General features: G+C 46.2%; 1 protein-coding gene across 1 annotated transcript; it reads right to left on the reverse strand.

Moving 5' to 3' along the window:
* Positions 1 to 425: 425 nt before the first annotated feature.
* On the reverse strand, positions 426 to 18,004 carry LOC117886058 (olfactory receptor 6N1-like). Its single transcript, XM_034787692.1, is given in 3 exon segments — positions 426 to 516; positions 518 to 1,370; positions 17,914 to 18,004. Coding segments are annotated over 3 exon segments (1,035 nt in total).
* Between the last annotated feature and the right edge of the window lie 614 nt (positions 18,005 to 18,618).

Genomic DNA, 18,618 nt, shown 5'->3' on the forward strand with positions numbered 1-18,618 from the left:
TTTTTTTATTTTTTATTTTTCACAGGGACTCTCATGAGGTCTCCACCCAGATTTTGCACCAGGATAACTATCCTGGTTAGTGGTGCAAATGTGTTATGGAAATAGTTATACCGCTACACCCTCTCGTGTGGACACAATTTACCAATAGATCGCTTATTTCCTTTCAGATGTAGGACTGAACAATACCTCCAGAAGCACTATCAGATCAGCAACTGGGGCATCTTATATGGGTGCTAAAAAGGCTGGATTCACAGATTTTAAGATGTCTCTCCATCTCCACTTTCTCCTACAGCTTTGAATCTGTAACTACAGGACATGAAACCCAATGAAGCTCAGGGAAACACAACCTGGGACTACAGAAGGCTTTGTTTCAGTCTGTACCGCAGCCCATGTTATATCTATTTTAACCCAAGGAAATTGATCGGTTAGCATGGTCCAAACATGAATTTCCTGCAAGCTTTCCTTAAGGCCTCCTGTACCTCTTTGTTTCTCAGACTGTAGATGAGGGGATTGACCAGGGGTCAGGACTGTGTAGACGACAGACAGAACTTTCTTGAAGTCGCTCAGGATGTCAGTGGTTGGGAACATATAGACAATCAGCAGAGTTGAATAATAAATGCTCACCACAATGAGGTGGGAGGAGCAGGTGGAAAATGCCTTTTGCCTCCCAGTGGTGGACGGGATTCTCAGGATGGTGGCGATAATGCAGATGTAGGACATCAAGGTTAGCATGAATGGGACCAGTGAGAAAAGCAAGGTGAGTGTGAAAGTCACTATTTCCATCAGGTGAGGGTCATTGCAGGAGAGTTTTAGAAGGGGGATAAAATCACAAAAGAAATGATCAATAACATTGGGGCCACAGAATGTTAACTGAGATATCGACAACGTTGATATGCTACTACATAGGAAGCCACCTATCCAAGAGCCACCTGCAAGCTGGAGGCAGGCCCTGCTACTCATACGGGCTGGATAGTGCAGTGGATTGCAAATCGCTAAATACCGATCGTAAGACATCACCGACAGGAGAAGACATTCTGTAGCAACCAGAGAACCAAAGAAATAATATTGTGTGAGGCAGCCACTAAATGAAATAGTCCTGTCCCCAGTCAGGGGACTGGCCAGCATCCTGGGCAGGATGGAGGAGGTGTAGCAGGTCTCCAAGCAGGACAAGTTCCCCAGGAAGAAGTACATGGGGCTGTGAAGGTGCCGATCAGCCAAAACTAGCACAATGATGAGGACGTTCCCAGCCACAGTTGCGATGTAGATCACTAGGAGCAGCAGAATGAGAGGGATCTGCAGTTCAGGGAGGTGCCCAAATCCCAGGAGGATGAATTCTGTGATGGACGTTTGGTTTCCCTGCTCTGGTTTTCCTATGGGGTTTGTCTATGGCAAAGAAATGAACTCTGCCATATAAATGAAGAAAATTCACTCAATAAAATGTCAGCACCATTTTCATTGCCCCCCCTCTGCTGGTTATTGGAAGGATGGGTGAGTGGAGAATGGAGGCCAGGGGAGTGGAAATGCCATCTTATGATCCCTGGGGCAGATTTCATATCTGAGCAGACTTCAGATTCAACAAAACATTAATCTCTCTGAAAACATGTGTAGTAACTTGACAGATGGCACCAAGCACTCAAATATTAAGGTGATGGGGCTTAGGTAAAACAGTACAAAAGTGTGTTGCTTCAAATAGTCACATGTTTCTCTACTTGGTGTATCAGAGCAGGGCAATGTTCTTTATAGATTGGAGATCCATAGGCAAAATGAGCCAGGATTTGATATTTTAGAGGAAGCCACAACAGAGAAACAAACAACCAACTAAGGCTGGGATTTGCAGTGTGTGGGCAGACAACTCCAAATGAATTGCAGTGGAAATGGGCCACCTAGCTGTATTAAAGCCATTTGAAAGTTTTTATCATCAGACAAATGCCTCTACTTCCCCAGGACAATACTTCATTTTCCTGCAGTCATATACTCTACACATAGAGAAGTGATATTCATTAAAAACCAAAACCAAAAAAACTCCTGCTAGAAACCAACATGTTAGCTGGAAATTGATCCTCTCTTGCCAGAAAAAAATCTGGATAAAATTTGAAATTTGTAAAAAATGTGCAATTTTCATATTATGAGAGTTGTGTAGAACCTGAATTTCCATTTCTTCAGCAATTCCATGATTTCAAATGTTGGATTTAATTCCCATTTTACTTTTAAAATGTATTTACCAATTTTTAATTTTATTACTAGTATATTTTTATTTTATATTTCATTGTGTTTTATAGTTATTTGCATTTATTTCTATTCAGTTTATGTTATTTTATTTCATAAAGCTCTATACAATAACCCTTTTCGTAAACAAAATTGCGTAGAAATTGATTTTTTCCCCTGGAACATTTTGATCTCTATCAACAAAACATATTTTCATCAAAAATGCCAATCAGAAATTTTTATCAGCTCTACGTTTTCTTCTTTATCTTTGGTTAAAGGTAACACTAATCTTCTCTCTCTAGTCTGCCACTACTCTCTCTCAATACCCATCACTGATCCTTAAAGAGAGAGGGTGAGTGAAGTCATATCTTTCCCTGGGTGGATTTACTAAGCTGTATTACCTGCTCAGTAAAGCCCTGATCCTGCACAGAGTTATGCACAATGTTAATTTTAAACCCCGGGAATAATTCTGTTCTGTCCGAGACTTCTCCACTTACACCTCAGATAAAAGTTCTACTGACTTCAAGGATGGGGCCTCTTTGATTCCAATGGGATTTGAACAGCGAACACCTTGAGCTTTCTTTAAACATACAGCTCGGTTGGATTAGATTTCCATCGACAGATGTTGGTAAAGGTCTGTATCAGCTGATACAACCAAACCAATCAATATAAACTATCAGTAACAGTGGGAATTAGTGTGGTCTCTCCCTGCACCTTGCACCTGCAGGGATGGTGTCACCGGCCTCACAGCCGGGCTGGGAGCCCTCTGCACCCAGCTATCCTGGGAGTGAATAAGCATGGCTGGGACAGCAGAGCTGCAGAGGGATCCCTGCACGGCTGCATGCTGGCGACCCCCATCCCTGAAGGCACAAGGTGCGGGGAAGTCTGCAGTCCTGGCAGGCCCGGGTTGTGAGGAGGCGGGTGAGTCCCTGGCTGTGGGGGAGGCCACCCCGCTGCTGATTGGTTACTGCCTATCGATTGGGCAGTTCAACAATGAGGTGAACACTCCCATGGCCAGAGGCTCCCCACCATCCTCCGCTTCCTGCTCCCAGCCCTGGCCATGGATCTCTGCTCCACTGGGCCAGAGCAGCCACCTTTCCTGCCCCTCGCTCCCTGGTGTCTTGGATCCCTCAGCCGGTTGAGAACCCCCCACATCTCGCTGGCAGCACTGCCCTCGCCCTGACAAGCATCTTAACCCCTGCTGAGCTACTGGAAAATTTAATAGTTAAAAATTGGGGGGGGGGGATCTTAAAGATAAAATAATCCCAATGTTAACCCTCTAAGCGGAGAAACAAAACCGATTTGTGCCGAGTCCACTTATAGCCAGTGTCTGATCCGAGCACAGCAGCAAAAAGCAGCTCTGCTTTCCCCACGGCAGTTCACTCAGTGCCCTGTGAGGGAGAAGCTGCCAGTGAGGGCACAACCCTGTAGGGGTCAGGAGAGGAGGTTAGAGAGGAATGAAGCCTGCTCCCGTGTTTGAAGTGCTGGCTCCCATGTCTGAGGAGTCGGCAGTTGTTGGTTAATTTCCCTGCTTTATCACCAGGTCTTTGTGTGACTTTCAGGGCAGATTTCCAAAGGCTGGTAGGTACCTAACAACGCACACGGGTGCCTCAGGAGGGGCCGTACCTAACCCCCATCGATTTCCAATCCCACTGGGAGGTCTGAATCTTGAGGTGCCAAAAAACTTCAAAAAATCTACCCCATGTGTGCCAGGTCCCATCTGGAAAGCGGGGGTAATTGCATCACATAGGGGTGGTGGGAGGATAGATATATTCAAGGCTGTGAGGTGCCCCGATATCAGGGTGATGGCGGCCAGTTAAAGAACTAGGATAGACATGACTTGACAGGTCTTTCCTATTCCTAAATTGAGTCATTTTGCTTTGGGTTGGGAGTTTGAGAGAGATCAGTGCCCAGTTCCACTTAGATTCCCATGGGATTAGTTACTGAACAGACCTACACTGCTTCAGACTCCTCAACATTCAAGGATCAGAGAGGAAAAGGTTGATTTACCTCTAAGCCGGATCTGTGAGCAGCTGGAGTCTCTGTTGTCACCTCCTCACGCAGCATTTCAGGGGCCAGGATCCAGGTTATATAGTCCATTTTCTCTCTGCACTGCATTCACCAACTTCCAGGTGCCTAGTAACTGGAATGACAACTCAGAAAAGCTACCGAGGCTCCGTTCCAAACATGGTATTGTGACCCTGTGCCTCATACTCTCTGTCAAATGGAGAACATCTTTTCTGATTCATTATATATCCTTCTGTGGGAAGAGGCGGTCTCTGGAGGCATGTGTGCTGTGGGGAATGAAACAGGCAAGGGGAAGTTGGTATTTACTGACATTTTCTAAAACTAAACCAGTGTCAAACTTCTACTCTTAAAGGGAGAGTCCTGCAGAGGGAAGAAACTTCTAATCCTGAAACAAATCTCTCTCTTTATTGCATGAATGCTAAGGTGATTGTCGAGAAATAACACACTAATTCTAGATTTTACAGCTGCCTCAGTGATTTAGACTCTGAGTTCCTATCCAATTCCTTTAGAAAGGTTTGAAAATGTCAGCAGAGTTAGCTAATCTTACATTTTCTCCAATGTTGCCCTCCGTAGCAAGCACACATATACTCAATCCTCATCCAATGAGCTCACTGAATTAGTTCAGGTAACATTTTTAGAAGAGTCTAAGTGATTTAGAAGCCTAAGTCCCATTTTTGAAACTTTCTCAGTTGCTAAGGCTTAGCAACCTAAATATCATTGAAAGGCAATGGGATTTAGCCTCCTATGTCACTTTTGAAGTTTGCTTAAGTGTTTTTGAAAATGTTACCCTTAGCTCAATGCTTCCTGGTCAGTCATTTCTGAAACGAGGAAGTGCAGCCTTTTGCTCAGATAAAATGCAGGTGCAACAGGGTGCTTTACACATTTAGGTTGGGATCTTCAAAGAGGGGTAATGTACGCAATAAAGACCCAATTCCCATGAGATTGCTATGAGAATTTGTCAACTAACTCCCTTAGGGTTCTTGGAAAGGCCCATACCAAGATAACATGGAAGTAAGAGACCTGAGATTATAACATATAAATAATTTTTTCCCACATCCCAGAAAAGTTTCAGTGTCTCATGCTTCTTCAGTACTACAGCAATTATACAAAAATGTAATCTTGTTCCAGAATTGTAAGTGTCTAGTTGGTCTATTAGAGATATTGTGAACCAAAGAATAGCACTGATTCCATCCCGTAAAGGACAGTGTTCTCCATTCACACTATCTGGAGTACTGTGTCCAGTTTTGGGCCCCACACTACAAGAAGGACGTGGAAAAATTGGAAAGAATCCAGCAGAGGGCAACAAAAATGATTAGGGGTCTGGAGTGCATGATTTATGAGGAGAGGCTGAGGGAACTGGGATTGTTTAGTCTCCAGAAGAGAAGAATGAGGGGGGATTTGATAGCAGCCTACAACTACCTGAAGGGGGGTTCCAAAGAGGATGGAACTCGGCTGTTCTCAATGGTGGCAGATGACAGAACAAGGAGCAATGGTCTCAAGTTGCAGTGGGGGAGGTCTAGGTTGGATATTAGGAAACACTATTTCACTAGGAGGGTGGTGAAGCACTGGAATGGGTTACCTAGGGAAGTGGTGGAGTCTCCTTCCTTGGAGGTTTTTAAGGCCCGGCTTAACAAAGCCCTGGCTGGGATGATTTAGTTGGGAATTGGTCCTGCTTTGAGCAGGGGGTTGGACTAGATGACCTCCTGAGGTCCCTTCCAACCCTGATATTCTATGATTCTATGATTCTATCTCATTCATGGGCCAGTCAATAAATCATTTCAGGTGTGTGCATTGCAATATATTCTACAACTTGATTCCAACACTTCTTTTTCAGCATGAAGTTTTTGACCTACTGTCACTTCTTGCCCTGAAGGAAAGGTTTCTTCCAGCATTTACAGAAGGATACAAATAGCCACTTATTTCTGAATGCAAAACCAACCAGGAGACTGTTATAATTCCCAGTAATCTCCTACAATAATTTGCTCCCTATCTATGCAGAAAGTTCTCATTCCTATTTATCCTGGTGTGAAAAATTTTGTGTCAAACTTTGTTGCTCATAATGTCCAAATGTTGAACATTTGTGCCTCTCATAATTGTATTTTGGAAAAAAAGTGTTTGTTTCCTTCTTTGTTTTTTTAATTGATCTCTGGCAAAAAAAACATTGCTGTCAGGCCTGGGTGGCATGTTTTGTAGGCTGGGGGAGGCTAAGCCTGCCGAAACAGCCAAGCATGGCCCCGCCCATCCTCCGCACCGAGACCCCCTCCTGGTTGCTGCTTTCCTCTTTGCCCCAGCCTTGGCAGGCTGCTCCTTTTCCAGGAAGGGGGTGGGGCTGGGGCTAGAGCCTGTGGCCGGGACTTGAGACACCTGGAGCTGCCCAACTCTGGGGGCCCCTGGGCACTGGGGCCACACTGCCTGGCCCTACAGGGCTGTGGGTGCTGGGGTTACAATGCCTGGTGCTCGTGCGAGGAGGGGAGGCTGTGGCACTGGGGCAGGTCAGCCCAGGGCTGGGGCTGCGGGGCCAGCACCTGCGAGGGGGGAGAGGGGCTCAGGACTCCAGCAAGGTGGGGGTGGGCCGGAAGTGGTTGGGTAAGAGGCGGAGGGGAGCAGGGCCTCAGGCAGATGCAGGCAGGGTCTCAGGAGAGGGGGCGGGGCTGGGGGCTAGCCTCCCCCAAGGAGTGGCTCACGCACAGTCCATGCCGACAGGGATGAAATCCCATTGCTTAACTCTTCAAGGGAAACACGTGTAATCTGCACATTGGCTAGAATACAAGGAGAGAGCTCAATCTTTTCAGACTGCAGCTTAAATTTTTAATTCCAAGTTGACTGACTCTTCATCACTTTAAGGAATATTAAACCCTGCAGGAGCCTCTCTCACTCCCTGAAGTCTCACTCCAGCCTCCTGAGTTTGCATCTTTCTCTGGCCTCCTTCAGCCCTTTATTGGAAATGGCCTGATTCCCGTCAGCTGGGGACCCTTCTCTAACCAGGGCTGGCTTGGCCCCTGGCTCTTCAGCCCAAGGGCACATGGCCCTGTCACAGGCAGGGATAGACAGATATAAGTAAAGTGGTCCAACTTCTATGTGTAGACAAGCGTTGCACATTTATTCCACACACCAGACACGAAGGTGACAGATAAGGGGAGGTCTGACAACAGAGATGACAGAAAGAGGACTCCGTTTATTTATTTTATTGCACGATGCTTTTGGTGCAGAGCCCACAGTTATTAGGGTCTGCTAGAAAAAGGTAAAAGAGGAGAAGGAACTGGTGGAAAACATCCCCTGGGAGTAGAAGGAATTCTCAGGACAATGGTTTGGCTGTAGATGTACAGGCTGGGTTTTCCCATAAGAGGCCGATGTTAAGTATCCAAATCCTATAGACAGTGAATGGGAGTTGCACACTTAATACCCTTAGGTCCCATTGTTAATTACAACTGGATATGGTGGAGCAGACAGATCACTGGACTTGGACTCTGGATAGTTGGTTTCTATGACTGTCCCTGCCACTAGACTGCTGAGTGATTCTGGGGAGGTAAATTTACCTCTTCCTGCCTTAGTTTCCCCAGCTATAACATGAGGATAGGGACGTGGAGCTTGGATTGTATACATAAAGCCTCCACTTTGGAAATCTGAATCCCAGATTCTGGACCCCAGGGATTCACAAAACCAAGCTTGGTTGATGGCAAACCCTGTAGGCACATATGTTTTTGCATCAAAAGGGCCAGAGATGCCACCGAACATGTCCTCTGCAGCCCCACACTGGGTATCTGGACGACGAAGCCCCAGAACGACGCACAAGCCTGGAGAAGGTGGGCAATCCCCTGCCTGACTCTCCTTCAGGGCCCCATCCAGTAGGTCAGGTGCCCAGATACTTTTGAAAATCCCACTGGGCCCCCAAGTATCTGGAAACAACTGACCCAAAATCATGGCTGAAAACGGGCAAATAATGAGTTCTGTGCTAACGTCCTGTGTTCCGGGGCCCAGGTCAGAGGGTTTCCTTTGGGTTTTCTGCTCCTTTGAAGGGAGCCTGGGGATAAAATACAGTGTATGAAAAGAAAGTTATTTATTCAATTTTCTAACATTGGAGTTCCATGATGACATTGCAACCCTGTATTTTTAGAATGCAGGCTTCTGATTTTTCAGGGGTGTGTGTATATCTAGAAGTGTCTCACCCTACATGGAATAGATGCCCAGTGTTCCAGGTGAGTCCACTTCGCCTGAACCCTCTCACTCAGCACAATCTCCCCTCATTGTCTGAAATTTCAGCAGCCACAAGTTCCAGTCTCCCACCAGCTGATGGGTACCCACATGTTGACTCTGATACAGGTCCTGATAACAATGGGGTTACAGGTGTTAGGAGGTCCATCTCCACTTATGCCCACAGCTGTGACTCTGTAAGAGCAGGGAAACACGACCTGGGACTTCGCTTCGGGCCCTACCCCAGCTCATGTTATATCTAGCTTAACCCAAGGAAATTGATCTGTTAGAATGGTCGAAACATTAATTTCCTGCAAGCTTTCATTAGGGCCTCTTTGTTTCTCAGGCTGTAGATGAGGGGATTGACCAGGGGAGTCAGGACTGTGTAGACGACAGAGAAAACTTTCTTAAAGTCGCTCAGGATGTCGGTGGTTGGGAACATATAGACAATCAGCAGAGTTCCATAATAAATGCTCAACACGATGAGGTGGGTGGAGCAGGTGGAAAAGGCGTTTTGCCTCCCGGTGGTGGACAGGATTCTCAGGATGGTGGAAATGATACAGATGTAGGACATCAAGGTAAGTAGGAATGGGACCACTGAGAAAAGCAAGCTTAGTGTGAAAGCCAACATTTCCATCTGGTGAGGGTTATTGCAGGAGAGTTTTACAAGGGGGATGAGATCACCAAAAAAATGGTCAATAGCATTGGGGCCACAGAACGCTAACTGTGATATCGACAGCGTTGTTATGCTACTAAGGGTATGTCTACACTACGGGATTAATCCGAATTTATATAATTCGGATTTGAAAAACAGGTTGTATAAAGTCGAAATGTATGCGGCCACACTAAGCACATTAATTCGGTGGTGTGTGTCCAAGTACCGGGGCTAGCTTCGATTTCTGCACCGTTGCACTGTGGGTAGCTATCCCATAGCTATCCCATAGTTCCCGCAGTCTCCCGCGCCCATTGGGATTGTGGGTTAAGATCCCAGTGCCTGATGGGACAAAAAACATTGTCGCAGGTGGTTCTCACCTCACCTCCTCCCTCCCTCCTCCCTCCCTGCATGAAAGCAACGGACGGCAGACAACCATTTTCGCGCCTTTTTTCCTGGGTGAGTGAACACTGCAGACTCCATACCACGGCAAGCATGGAGCCCGCTGAGCTCAAGACAGCAGTCATGAACATTGTAAACACCTCGCGCATTCTCGTGGAGTTTATGCTCAGCCAGGACCAGAAAAATGAGGCGAGGAGGCAGCGGCGGCGGCAACGCAGCGACAAGCATGATGAGGACATTGACATGGACATGGACACGGACACGGATACAGAATTCTGTGAAACCACGGGCCCCGGTGCTTTGGAGATCATGTTGTTAATGGGGCAGATTCTATCCATGGAACGCCGATTCTGGGCAAGGGAAACAAGCACAGACTGGTGGGACCGCATAGTGTTGCAGGTCTGGGACGATTCCCAGTGGCTGCGGAACTTTCGCATGCGTAAGGGCACTTTCATGGAACTTTGTGACTTGCTGTCCCCTGCCCTGAAACGCCAGAATACCAAGATGAGAGCAGCCCTCACAGTTGAGAAGCGCGTGGCGATAGCCCTGTGGAAGCTTGCAACGCCAGACAGCTACCAGTCAGTCGGGAATCAATTTGGAGTGGGCAAATCTACGGTGGGGGCTGCTGTGATGCAAGTAGCCAAAGCAATCACTCAGGTGCTGCTACGAAAGTTAGTGACTCTGGGAAATGTGCAGGCTATAGTGGATGGTTTTGCTGCAATGGGATTCCCAAACTGTGGTGGGGCAATAGACGGAACCCATATCCCTATCTTGGCACCGGAGCACCAAGCCACCGAGTACATAAACCGCAAGGGGTACTTTTCAATGGTGCTGCAAGCACTTGTGGATCACAAGGGACGTTTCACTAACATCAACGCGGGCTGGGCGGGAAGGGTTCATGACGCTCGCGTTTTCAGGAACACTACTCTGTTTAAAGGGCTGCAGCAAGGGACTTACTTTCCGGACCAGAAAATAACCGTTGGGGATGTTGAAATGCCAATAGTTATTCTTGGGGACCCCGCCTACCCCTTAATGCCATGGCTCATGAAGCCGTACACAGGCAGCCTGGACAGGAGTCAGGAGCTGTTTAACTACAGGCTAAGCAAGTGCAGAATGGTGGTAGAATGTGCATTTGGCCGTTTAAAAGGTCGCTGGCGATCATTATTGACTCGCTCTGACCTCAGCCAAAGAAATCTCCCCATTGTTATTTCTGCTTGCTGTGTGCTCCACAATCTCTGTGAAAGTAAGGGGGAGACCTTTATGGCGGGGTGGGAGGCTGAGGCAAATCGCCTGGCTGCTGATTACGCGCAGCCAGATACCAGGGCGATTAGAAGAGCACACCAGGAAGCGCTGTGCATCAGAGAAGCTTTAAAAACCAGTTTCATGACTGGCCAGGCTACAGTGTGAAATATCTGTTTGTTTCTCCTTCATGAACCCCCCCCCCCCTTTATTGACTCATTTTCTGTAAGGAACCCACCCTCCCCCTTCCCCCAGCTTTCTTTCAAACCAAATAAAGTCACTATAATTTAAAAATCATTTATTCTTTATTAATAGATTAGAAAAAGAGGGAGGGAACCTGGGTGGTATTTGGGAGGAGGATTGCTGGGAAGGAAATAACAAGTAATAACAGAATTGGAAAAAAGAAATCTAATCAGAAAGTGTTCGGCGCCTAACGCGGCACCGATTTGGCCAGTTAAAAAACCTGATGGGACTTGGAGATTAACTATTGACTATAGGGGGCTGAATAAAACTGCAAAACGGGGAGCACCCGTAGTGGCGGCGTACCCTGAACTATTGGAGGTGGTCACCCCTGACATGAAGTGGTTCTCAGTACTCGATGTGGCAAATGGCTTTTGGAGTCTACCTTTAGACCCTGAGTCTCAGTATCGAACAGCTTTTGTATTCCAAGGTATGCAATACTGCTGGAATGTGTTGCCAATGGGGTACTGTGATGCACCCACAATTTTCCATACTGTAGTGAGAGATATGCTGGAAAAAGAGGGATTGTTACAAACAGAAAGAATTGTTCAGTATGTAGATGACATTTTAATTGTGAGCAAAACAGAGCAGGAACATGAAGAGTTAATGCGGCAGCTGCTAGTGAGCTGCCAAGCATACGGCTTGAAACTTAACCCCTCAAAGTCTCAGATTAAACAGAAAGAAGTGCAGTATCTGGGAATTCGACTCAGTTCGGGGGGAAGGTCTGTGGATAAGGAAAGAATAAAGTGCATTGTTAATCTGCCTATGCCAGTGGACACTAAATCTTTGCAGTCCTTTTTGGGGCTCACTAACTTTTGCAGAGAATTTATGGTAGGATACGCAGAAAAGGCAGGTCCCCTGTATGAGGTGTTAAAAAGACCACAGTGGACCTGGACAGAGGAGGCAACAAAGGCATGGGAAAGTTTAAAACAGGGATTAATGGAGGCACCCACCTTAGCCGCACCTAACAATGATTTCCCTTTTGTCCTGTATCCTAGTGTTGAGAATTTCTGTATTGTTAGTATGTTGACCCAGGATACGGGTGCGGGGGAAAGACCCATTGCATACTATAGCAGGGCACTGACTAGTCCAGAAAGCAAGCTGGGGGTCTGTGAACAGACTGCCCTTGCTGCCTATTGGACGCTTCAGAAATCCCAAGCAATTGTAGGAGCAAGCAAGGTGATTGTAAAAAGTCACCATGCTCTGGGAAAGTTACTTAGTCAGGAAAATCTGTCAAAAGGACATGTGAGAGTTGATAAAGCTATTCAGTGGGTCTTCGCCCTTATGTCAGAAAATGTTCAGTTAGTTACCTTGAAAGAGCCAGAAATATCAGTATGGGGACTAATGGTTAAAGGCAAAGAACATGTCTGTGAACCACAGAGGGAATCGAAGGCGCACCCGGTGTTTAAAGCTGCCCCCACTAAACAAGTGACTGGAAAACCCATTTGGTTTGTGGACGGTAGCTCGTACTATGAGGAAGGAAAACGAGTCACAGGGTTCGCAGGAATCTGTTTAAATAGAAATAAGGCAAGCGGCGAATCCTTCCAGTATAAATTGGTTAAAGGAGGCACACAAGCTGCAGAGGTATCAGCAGTTCTGGAAGTCTTAAACAGAATGAAGGGAAAGCAATCCGAGCTTGTAATAGGAACTGATTCTGATTATGTGTTTAAGGGTACCACTATTTATCTTCCGTGGTGGCAAAGTATGGGGTTTACAGGAACCGATGGCTCAGAGATCAAGCATAAAGCCCTCTGGCAACAAATAGAAAAATTGTCACAACAGTATAAAAAAATTCAAATGGTCAAAATAAAAGCCCATACCAAAAAAGGACCCTTACAGGGGGGAAATGAACAAGCAGATCTATTAGCTAAGGAGGCAGCCCTTAAGGGTGCACTGTGGGAACCAACGCCAGTGGCAGTAACCACTAGAGCACAGGCAAAAGTAAAACAGGAACACGAAGAAAACAACCAAAAAGAGATACAGAGTTTACAAAAGCTTCAAACAAAAGATGATGCAATCAATCAATGGATAGCTGAATGCCCATCACAGTGGCAGGGTGTTCCCTTAAAGAAAGAGGGAGAGCTTATTTTAGCCAAACCAGACAATGACTGGGTTATAGTAATCCCACAGCAATTGAAATATCTTTTTTTAAAATGGGTACATGGATCACTTGTGGGAGGTCACCCAAAATTAGAGGAAGCATTGGAAAGGCTTAAAAAATTGGGGTGGTGGCCTGGCATGCGAGAGGATTTAAATTTACATCTTCACAGTTGTTTAACGTGTGCCAAACAGGACCCTGCTAGACGAAAAAGGCGGGGAGAGTTAATGCACCAAACGCCAAAAGGCCCCCTTCAGCGGCTGCAAGTTGATTTTGTGGGACCTCTACCCACCACTCCTAGGGGTAACAGATTTTTATTTGTAATTGTTGACAGCTTTAGTAAATGGGTTGAGGCTTTCCCTACACAGAAAGAGACAAGTAAGGTCGCCGCAAAAATGTTACTAACAGAGATCTTTCCAAGATGGGGATTGCCCCACAGTATCGATTCAGACAATGGTCCTGCGTTTATTGGGCAGGTTTACCGAGATATGGGCACCTGGGCTGGTGTGCCCCTGCCGTTACACATCCCATATCACCCGCAAGCAGGAGGACAGGTGGAAAGAATGAATAAATCTTTAAAAATTGAACTATCTAAAGTATGTAATGATTTAAGAACAAACTGGGACGTGGTACTTCCATGGGTCCTAATGAGGATCCGTAGCCGGCCAAACCGTATGACAGGATTCAGTCCATATGAAATTCTTTTTGGAAGACCTATGCCAGGCTGGGAAAATTTGCTGTACCCTCCAAATTGGAAAACAATTATAGCGTTCGCAAGTACCACCTGGATGAACAGCTTTAAGTATTGGCTGGGCACAGTCCAAGGAGCTGCTGCAGCACAGCAGGCTGCAGAACAACAAAAGATGAATCAAGCTTTTGATGTACACAGTGACATTAAACAATGGAAAATTGGAGACCAGGTAATAGTTAAAATTGAACCGGGTCCCAAGAAGAAATTTCCCAAGGCAGAATGGTGTGGGCCCTGGCCCATCTTGGAGAAATTGGGACCGTCCCTATACCTGGTTAACATAGAAGGACAGCCGCGTTAGAAGCATGCTATGCAATTAAAGAAATATATGGGTTAAACATGTATGTTACATGTCTGTGCTTGTTTTACAGAAAAAATACACAGGATAAACAAGTGTGGTAAGTATCATGGAAACCTTCCAACTATGTAATGGAAGTTTTATGAGCTTTAATCTCAGAGCCCCATCTGCACCCCGTTTATTGCTACATCTTGCTTGGGGACAGTTAAAACGCTTTGAATTAACTAGACCCTACCCTATTAGACAACTAAGGGCAAAGGGTCAGTTTACTTGAGGCATTGGTAATGTACTTACCATTTGGTGGAATGATGTAAAGACTTCAGTGTGGACACTAGAACAAGACGGGAAACAGCCGCTATAGATGGTAAGACCCGAGATATTATGAATTAATAATATACCGACTGTCCCTTTGGGAGCAAGGTTTCTATTTGTAAATCCACTAAGTGACGAGGTAATATTGACTCTGTTAGATAGGGATTATACCCAGGAAGAGTCACCAAAAAAGAAAGAGATGTAGTTTGTTTATATATCAAAAATTCTTATAATGAAAAAAAAAAAAATTATTATATCTTTTATTCTGTGCCCATAAAAGAGAAGCAAGTGTGATTTGTGTTTTCACAAGTTAAGATGCCGATATGGATGTGGACCTTGGCAGGCTTGTTGGTGATGGCCCAAGATGTAAAGGGACTGACAGAAGTCACCAAAATCAACTTAACACATTCAGTAATCAGAACTTTTTGGGTCGAAACAGCAGATAACCCTAACACATGGGAGACAACTAGTCAGCAGCATCCTATCGGCACTGTGTTGAATTTAGTGTGTGAAACTAAAGGACAGCAACAAAAAGAAAACATCCTCAGGGTGTCGCCCTTCCCAATTTTGATGGCGTGGACGGTTAAGAACAATAGCCATACCCAACTCGTTCCTGGTCCAGAGTTTGAAAAGACGCACAAACGAATAGAAAAAGAACTAATTTTAAGTAAAGAGACACAGGGGGGGTATGCATGTTGTTGGAAAGTTGATATTGTTGTAAATTGTAAACCCATGAATATTTTGGCTCTCCCTCCTCCAGGGTTAGACAACGATGTTCCCGGTACTACACCAATACACCCTGAACAGGATGAAAGAAATAATGAAAGAAAACGAGCAACTCCAGAAATTGAGCGGGCTCTAGTGGCACCAAAGCAAATTATGGAGGATTATCTCACACGAATGGTGGGGGAAGATCTCACTCTAACATGCATAATACAACCACACCTGCTCCAAACCAGCACGGTTTACCTGGACTGGTTTCGAGCAATAAACCCTGTAATCAGTTATGTTGACTGGCAAGTAAAAACATATGGGTATTGGTTGAATAGGGTGGAATTTACAAATGTGCAAAATAAGTGGAGTGCATCAATTCGTGTCCATAATGTACAGCTAAGGGATGCAGGAACATATACAGGGACTTGATCTAGCACCCCAAGTACCAGTAAATACGTTTACCATGTGCAGGTTTGTAACAATGCCTGTCCTACCACAGTCCCAACACCATCTCCTTTCATTCCTCCAGACATTGATACTGACATAAAAGAAGGATGTCCAACTGTACAGCCATGGCCTGTATCAGGAATTTTCCTACACCCCACTACGGACTATAAACAGGAGAAGTGGGTGAAGATGGGACTATAAGCCCTGGGGAAAACCATATTGCCCCCCTTACCCTTGATAAAACCCCACGCACTCCCCTAAATAGCCCCCCCACTTTACTGTTATGGGATGCAGTAGAAACTGAAGCAAAAAAATTAGCTGACCATTTAAGAGAGCCATGGCCCCGTCGTGCTTATGCAGACAGGGAAAAAGATCACGTCTAATTGTTTGTGCCCCGATTAGATTTTCTCTCCCTGCCACAGCACACCTCTCCTGAATAGTATGCATTCCAAACCGGAGGGGAAGGGTTTTAACATTATACGTCTGATTAGCCCCCGTATCCAACAAAAAATCTACTAGCCCCTCCCCGACTCGAATGCTTAAATGGGGGCGCCCCCAGACATCGACTGTCATTGGTTGCTGAAAAATGCATTCTGAGTCGTGGATAGGGCTGTCCTATGCCACTAAATCAGTAGCGATTGGGTCGTTCAATCCAGTTGCCAGGACCGTCGCCCTAGCTACCTTCGTCACTGTTTTATCTTTCTCCTGTTGAGATTCCTTTCCAATCATACACGCCTGCAGCTGTGCCTGCAGCCTTTCAATTTCTCCTTTAAGATCTGAGTTTTCCTGTTTCAAAACTCCAAAAGGTACCCACGCACTTTTTCTATCACCTTCTCTCGTTCTATTTGATCCACGACCTCTCCAACCCCGGCCACGACCACGGGGAGAGTATCCAGGACTCTCTGTTTTCCATTGTTCTAATTGAGTACGCAGCTCCTTGACAGGAGTTCCTTCCTGCTGCTTAACTGCCGTTTCAACCTTTGCAATCCATTCATCTCAAGGTACCTCTCTACCTCCATTCTCACACCAAGCATTCATTTAGTCTAACACACTGGGAGGCAGCGCCTCCAAAACAATTTGCTTCAAATCTTCCATGTTAGCAACCCCTGCTGATAATCTAAGATAGGTTTGAATCCTTTCTGCCAGCTTAGCCGGAGCCTCCCCTGGTAACCTGGCTATCCCTTTAAGGGTTGCTAATTCACTAGATAACTTAAAGTGCTTCTGCACTACACGTTTAAGCATCTGTGCAACATCATCATCAAAACCAAGGGTATGACAGTTGAGGGGCCCCAAAAGCGTTTGTACCAGAATTGGTTCCTGCAACATGTCAATTCCTACTGCTTTAAGTAACTGCTCGCCTTTATGGAGCCATGCCATAAACTCATTGAAATTGTCAGTGGGGGGAGGTCCAACAGCTCCGGCTAATGCAGTTAGTTCATTTATCTTTAAAGCGTCGAGCCTGGCTGTTAAGCCGCTCACGCGGGGTTTGTGGGAGGCACTTTTATATTCGTGATCTTTTTCCCTGTCTGCATAAGCACGACGGGGCCATGGCTCTCTTAAATGGTCAGCTAATTTTTTTGCTTCAGTTTCTACTGCATCCCATAACCGTAAAGTGGGGGGGCTATTTAGGGGAGTGCGTGGGGTTTTATCAAGGGTAAGGGGGGCAATATGGTTTTCCCCAGGGCTTATAGTCCCATCTTCACCCACTTCTCCTGTTTTTACTGGAATTGATCTAGGTTTCGGGGAGGGCTTGCCCGAAACCTGGCTTGCATCATACGGTGGCGGTTGCGGTGCGGTAGCCCCTGCCCATGGGTCATGGCCGGATGTTTTAACAGAGTCATTTCACATGTCCCCATTGCAGCATCCATCCCAACTGTCCCATGTTCCATCTCTTAACTTGGCAAGAGCTACCTGTTTCCATTTCTGTCCCCACTCCTCAGGCACTATAAAAGTACTTGAGGAACATTGAACCCCAGGGGACGGTGCTTTTTGCTTCTGCAGGTTTTCTACAGCTGTTTCCAATTTTTTATTTTCCTGCTTCACTTGCTCGAGCATATCATGAGTTTGGACCGCCTGTTGCCCTGCTAACAGAGCCTGAGCTTTCCAGTGCTCAACTGCCCGGGTTACCTCTTCTACTTCTCCTGTTTTTTCTGTTACTTGTTTGGCCAGCATTCCAGCATGCTGCCTGAGCTATCTCACTGCCAGAGACATCAATTGCAAAATCCTTGCTTTTTTACTCTTATTACTGTTTCTCAGAGCCTCGGTTTCTACCATCGCTCTACATAAGCCAGTCCATGTTTCCCCACTCTCTTTTTTAAATTCATATGGACCCCCCTTACTGGCAATCCAGCGGGTCGAACAATCATCAAACTCCGTGGGAATCATGAGGGAGGGGATGAGGGGGTTCTCTAGCTCGAGGTTTACTGCCATGTTAGATCGCGATTCCTACCACGGCAGTTTTGCTTACTCACCAGATCAGCGGTCGGGGTCACCAGTGTTGTGAGAGGCTACCGGTGTGGTGCTTCTGCTTTCTCCTGTTGATATCACTCGGCTGCGTGCGTGTGTTCCCTCTGTGTGCTGCCCCAGCTCTGCGCAGATAGCTGACACAGCAGACCCGACAAGAATCCCCAATAACCACAGAGTCTACTAAGATACAAAGGCACCTCGGCCAGGTTTATTGCGATCTCGGACACAATTGCAGTTCCCCGTAGATTACTTAGTCTACCGGGCATACTACTAATAGATGCCTCTTGGCAAGGACCCGGCTCAGTGGCGGGACTTTCCACTGCCCCCGTGGCCGGACAAAGACACCACCCCAGGGACACCTTCTTATACACCAGTACAAACAAGTTACATATCACTCCTGACGTATTGAGGTGCAACCCCTCTACGTAGCAAGGTACAACCCCTCTATGCAGTAAGGGGCCGCCTCGCACCTTGTACCTGTTGGTTCGATCAAAACATCTCTATCCATCATTTTACCCTTTTGCCCCTGTCATTGGGATGGGTCGGTCTGTTCCATGTTATCTGTGGAATGTTCCCGT

The sequence above is a fragment of the Trachemys scripta genome, chromosome 12 (assembly GCF_013100865.1).
Source record: "Trachemys scripta elegans isolate TJP31775 chromosome 12, CAS_Tse_1.0, whole genome shotgun sequence".
NCBI classification, from domain to species: Eukaryota; Metazoa; Chordata; order Testudines; family Emydidae; genus Trachemys; species Trachemys scripta.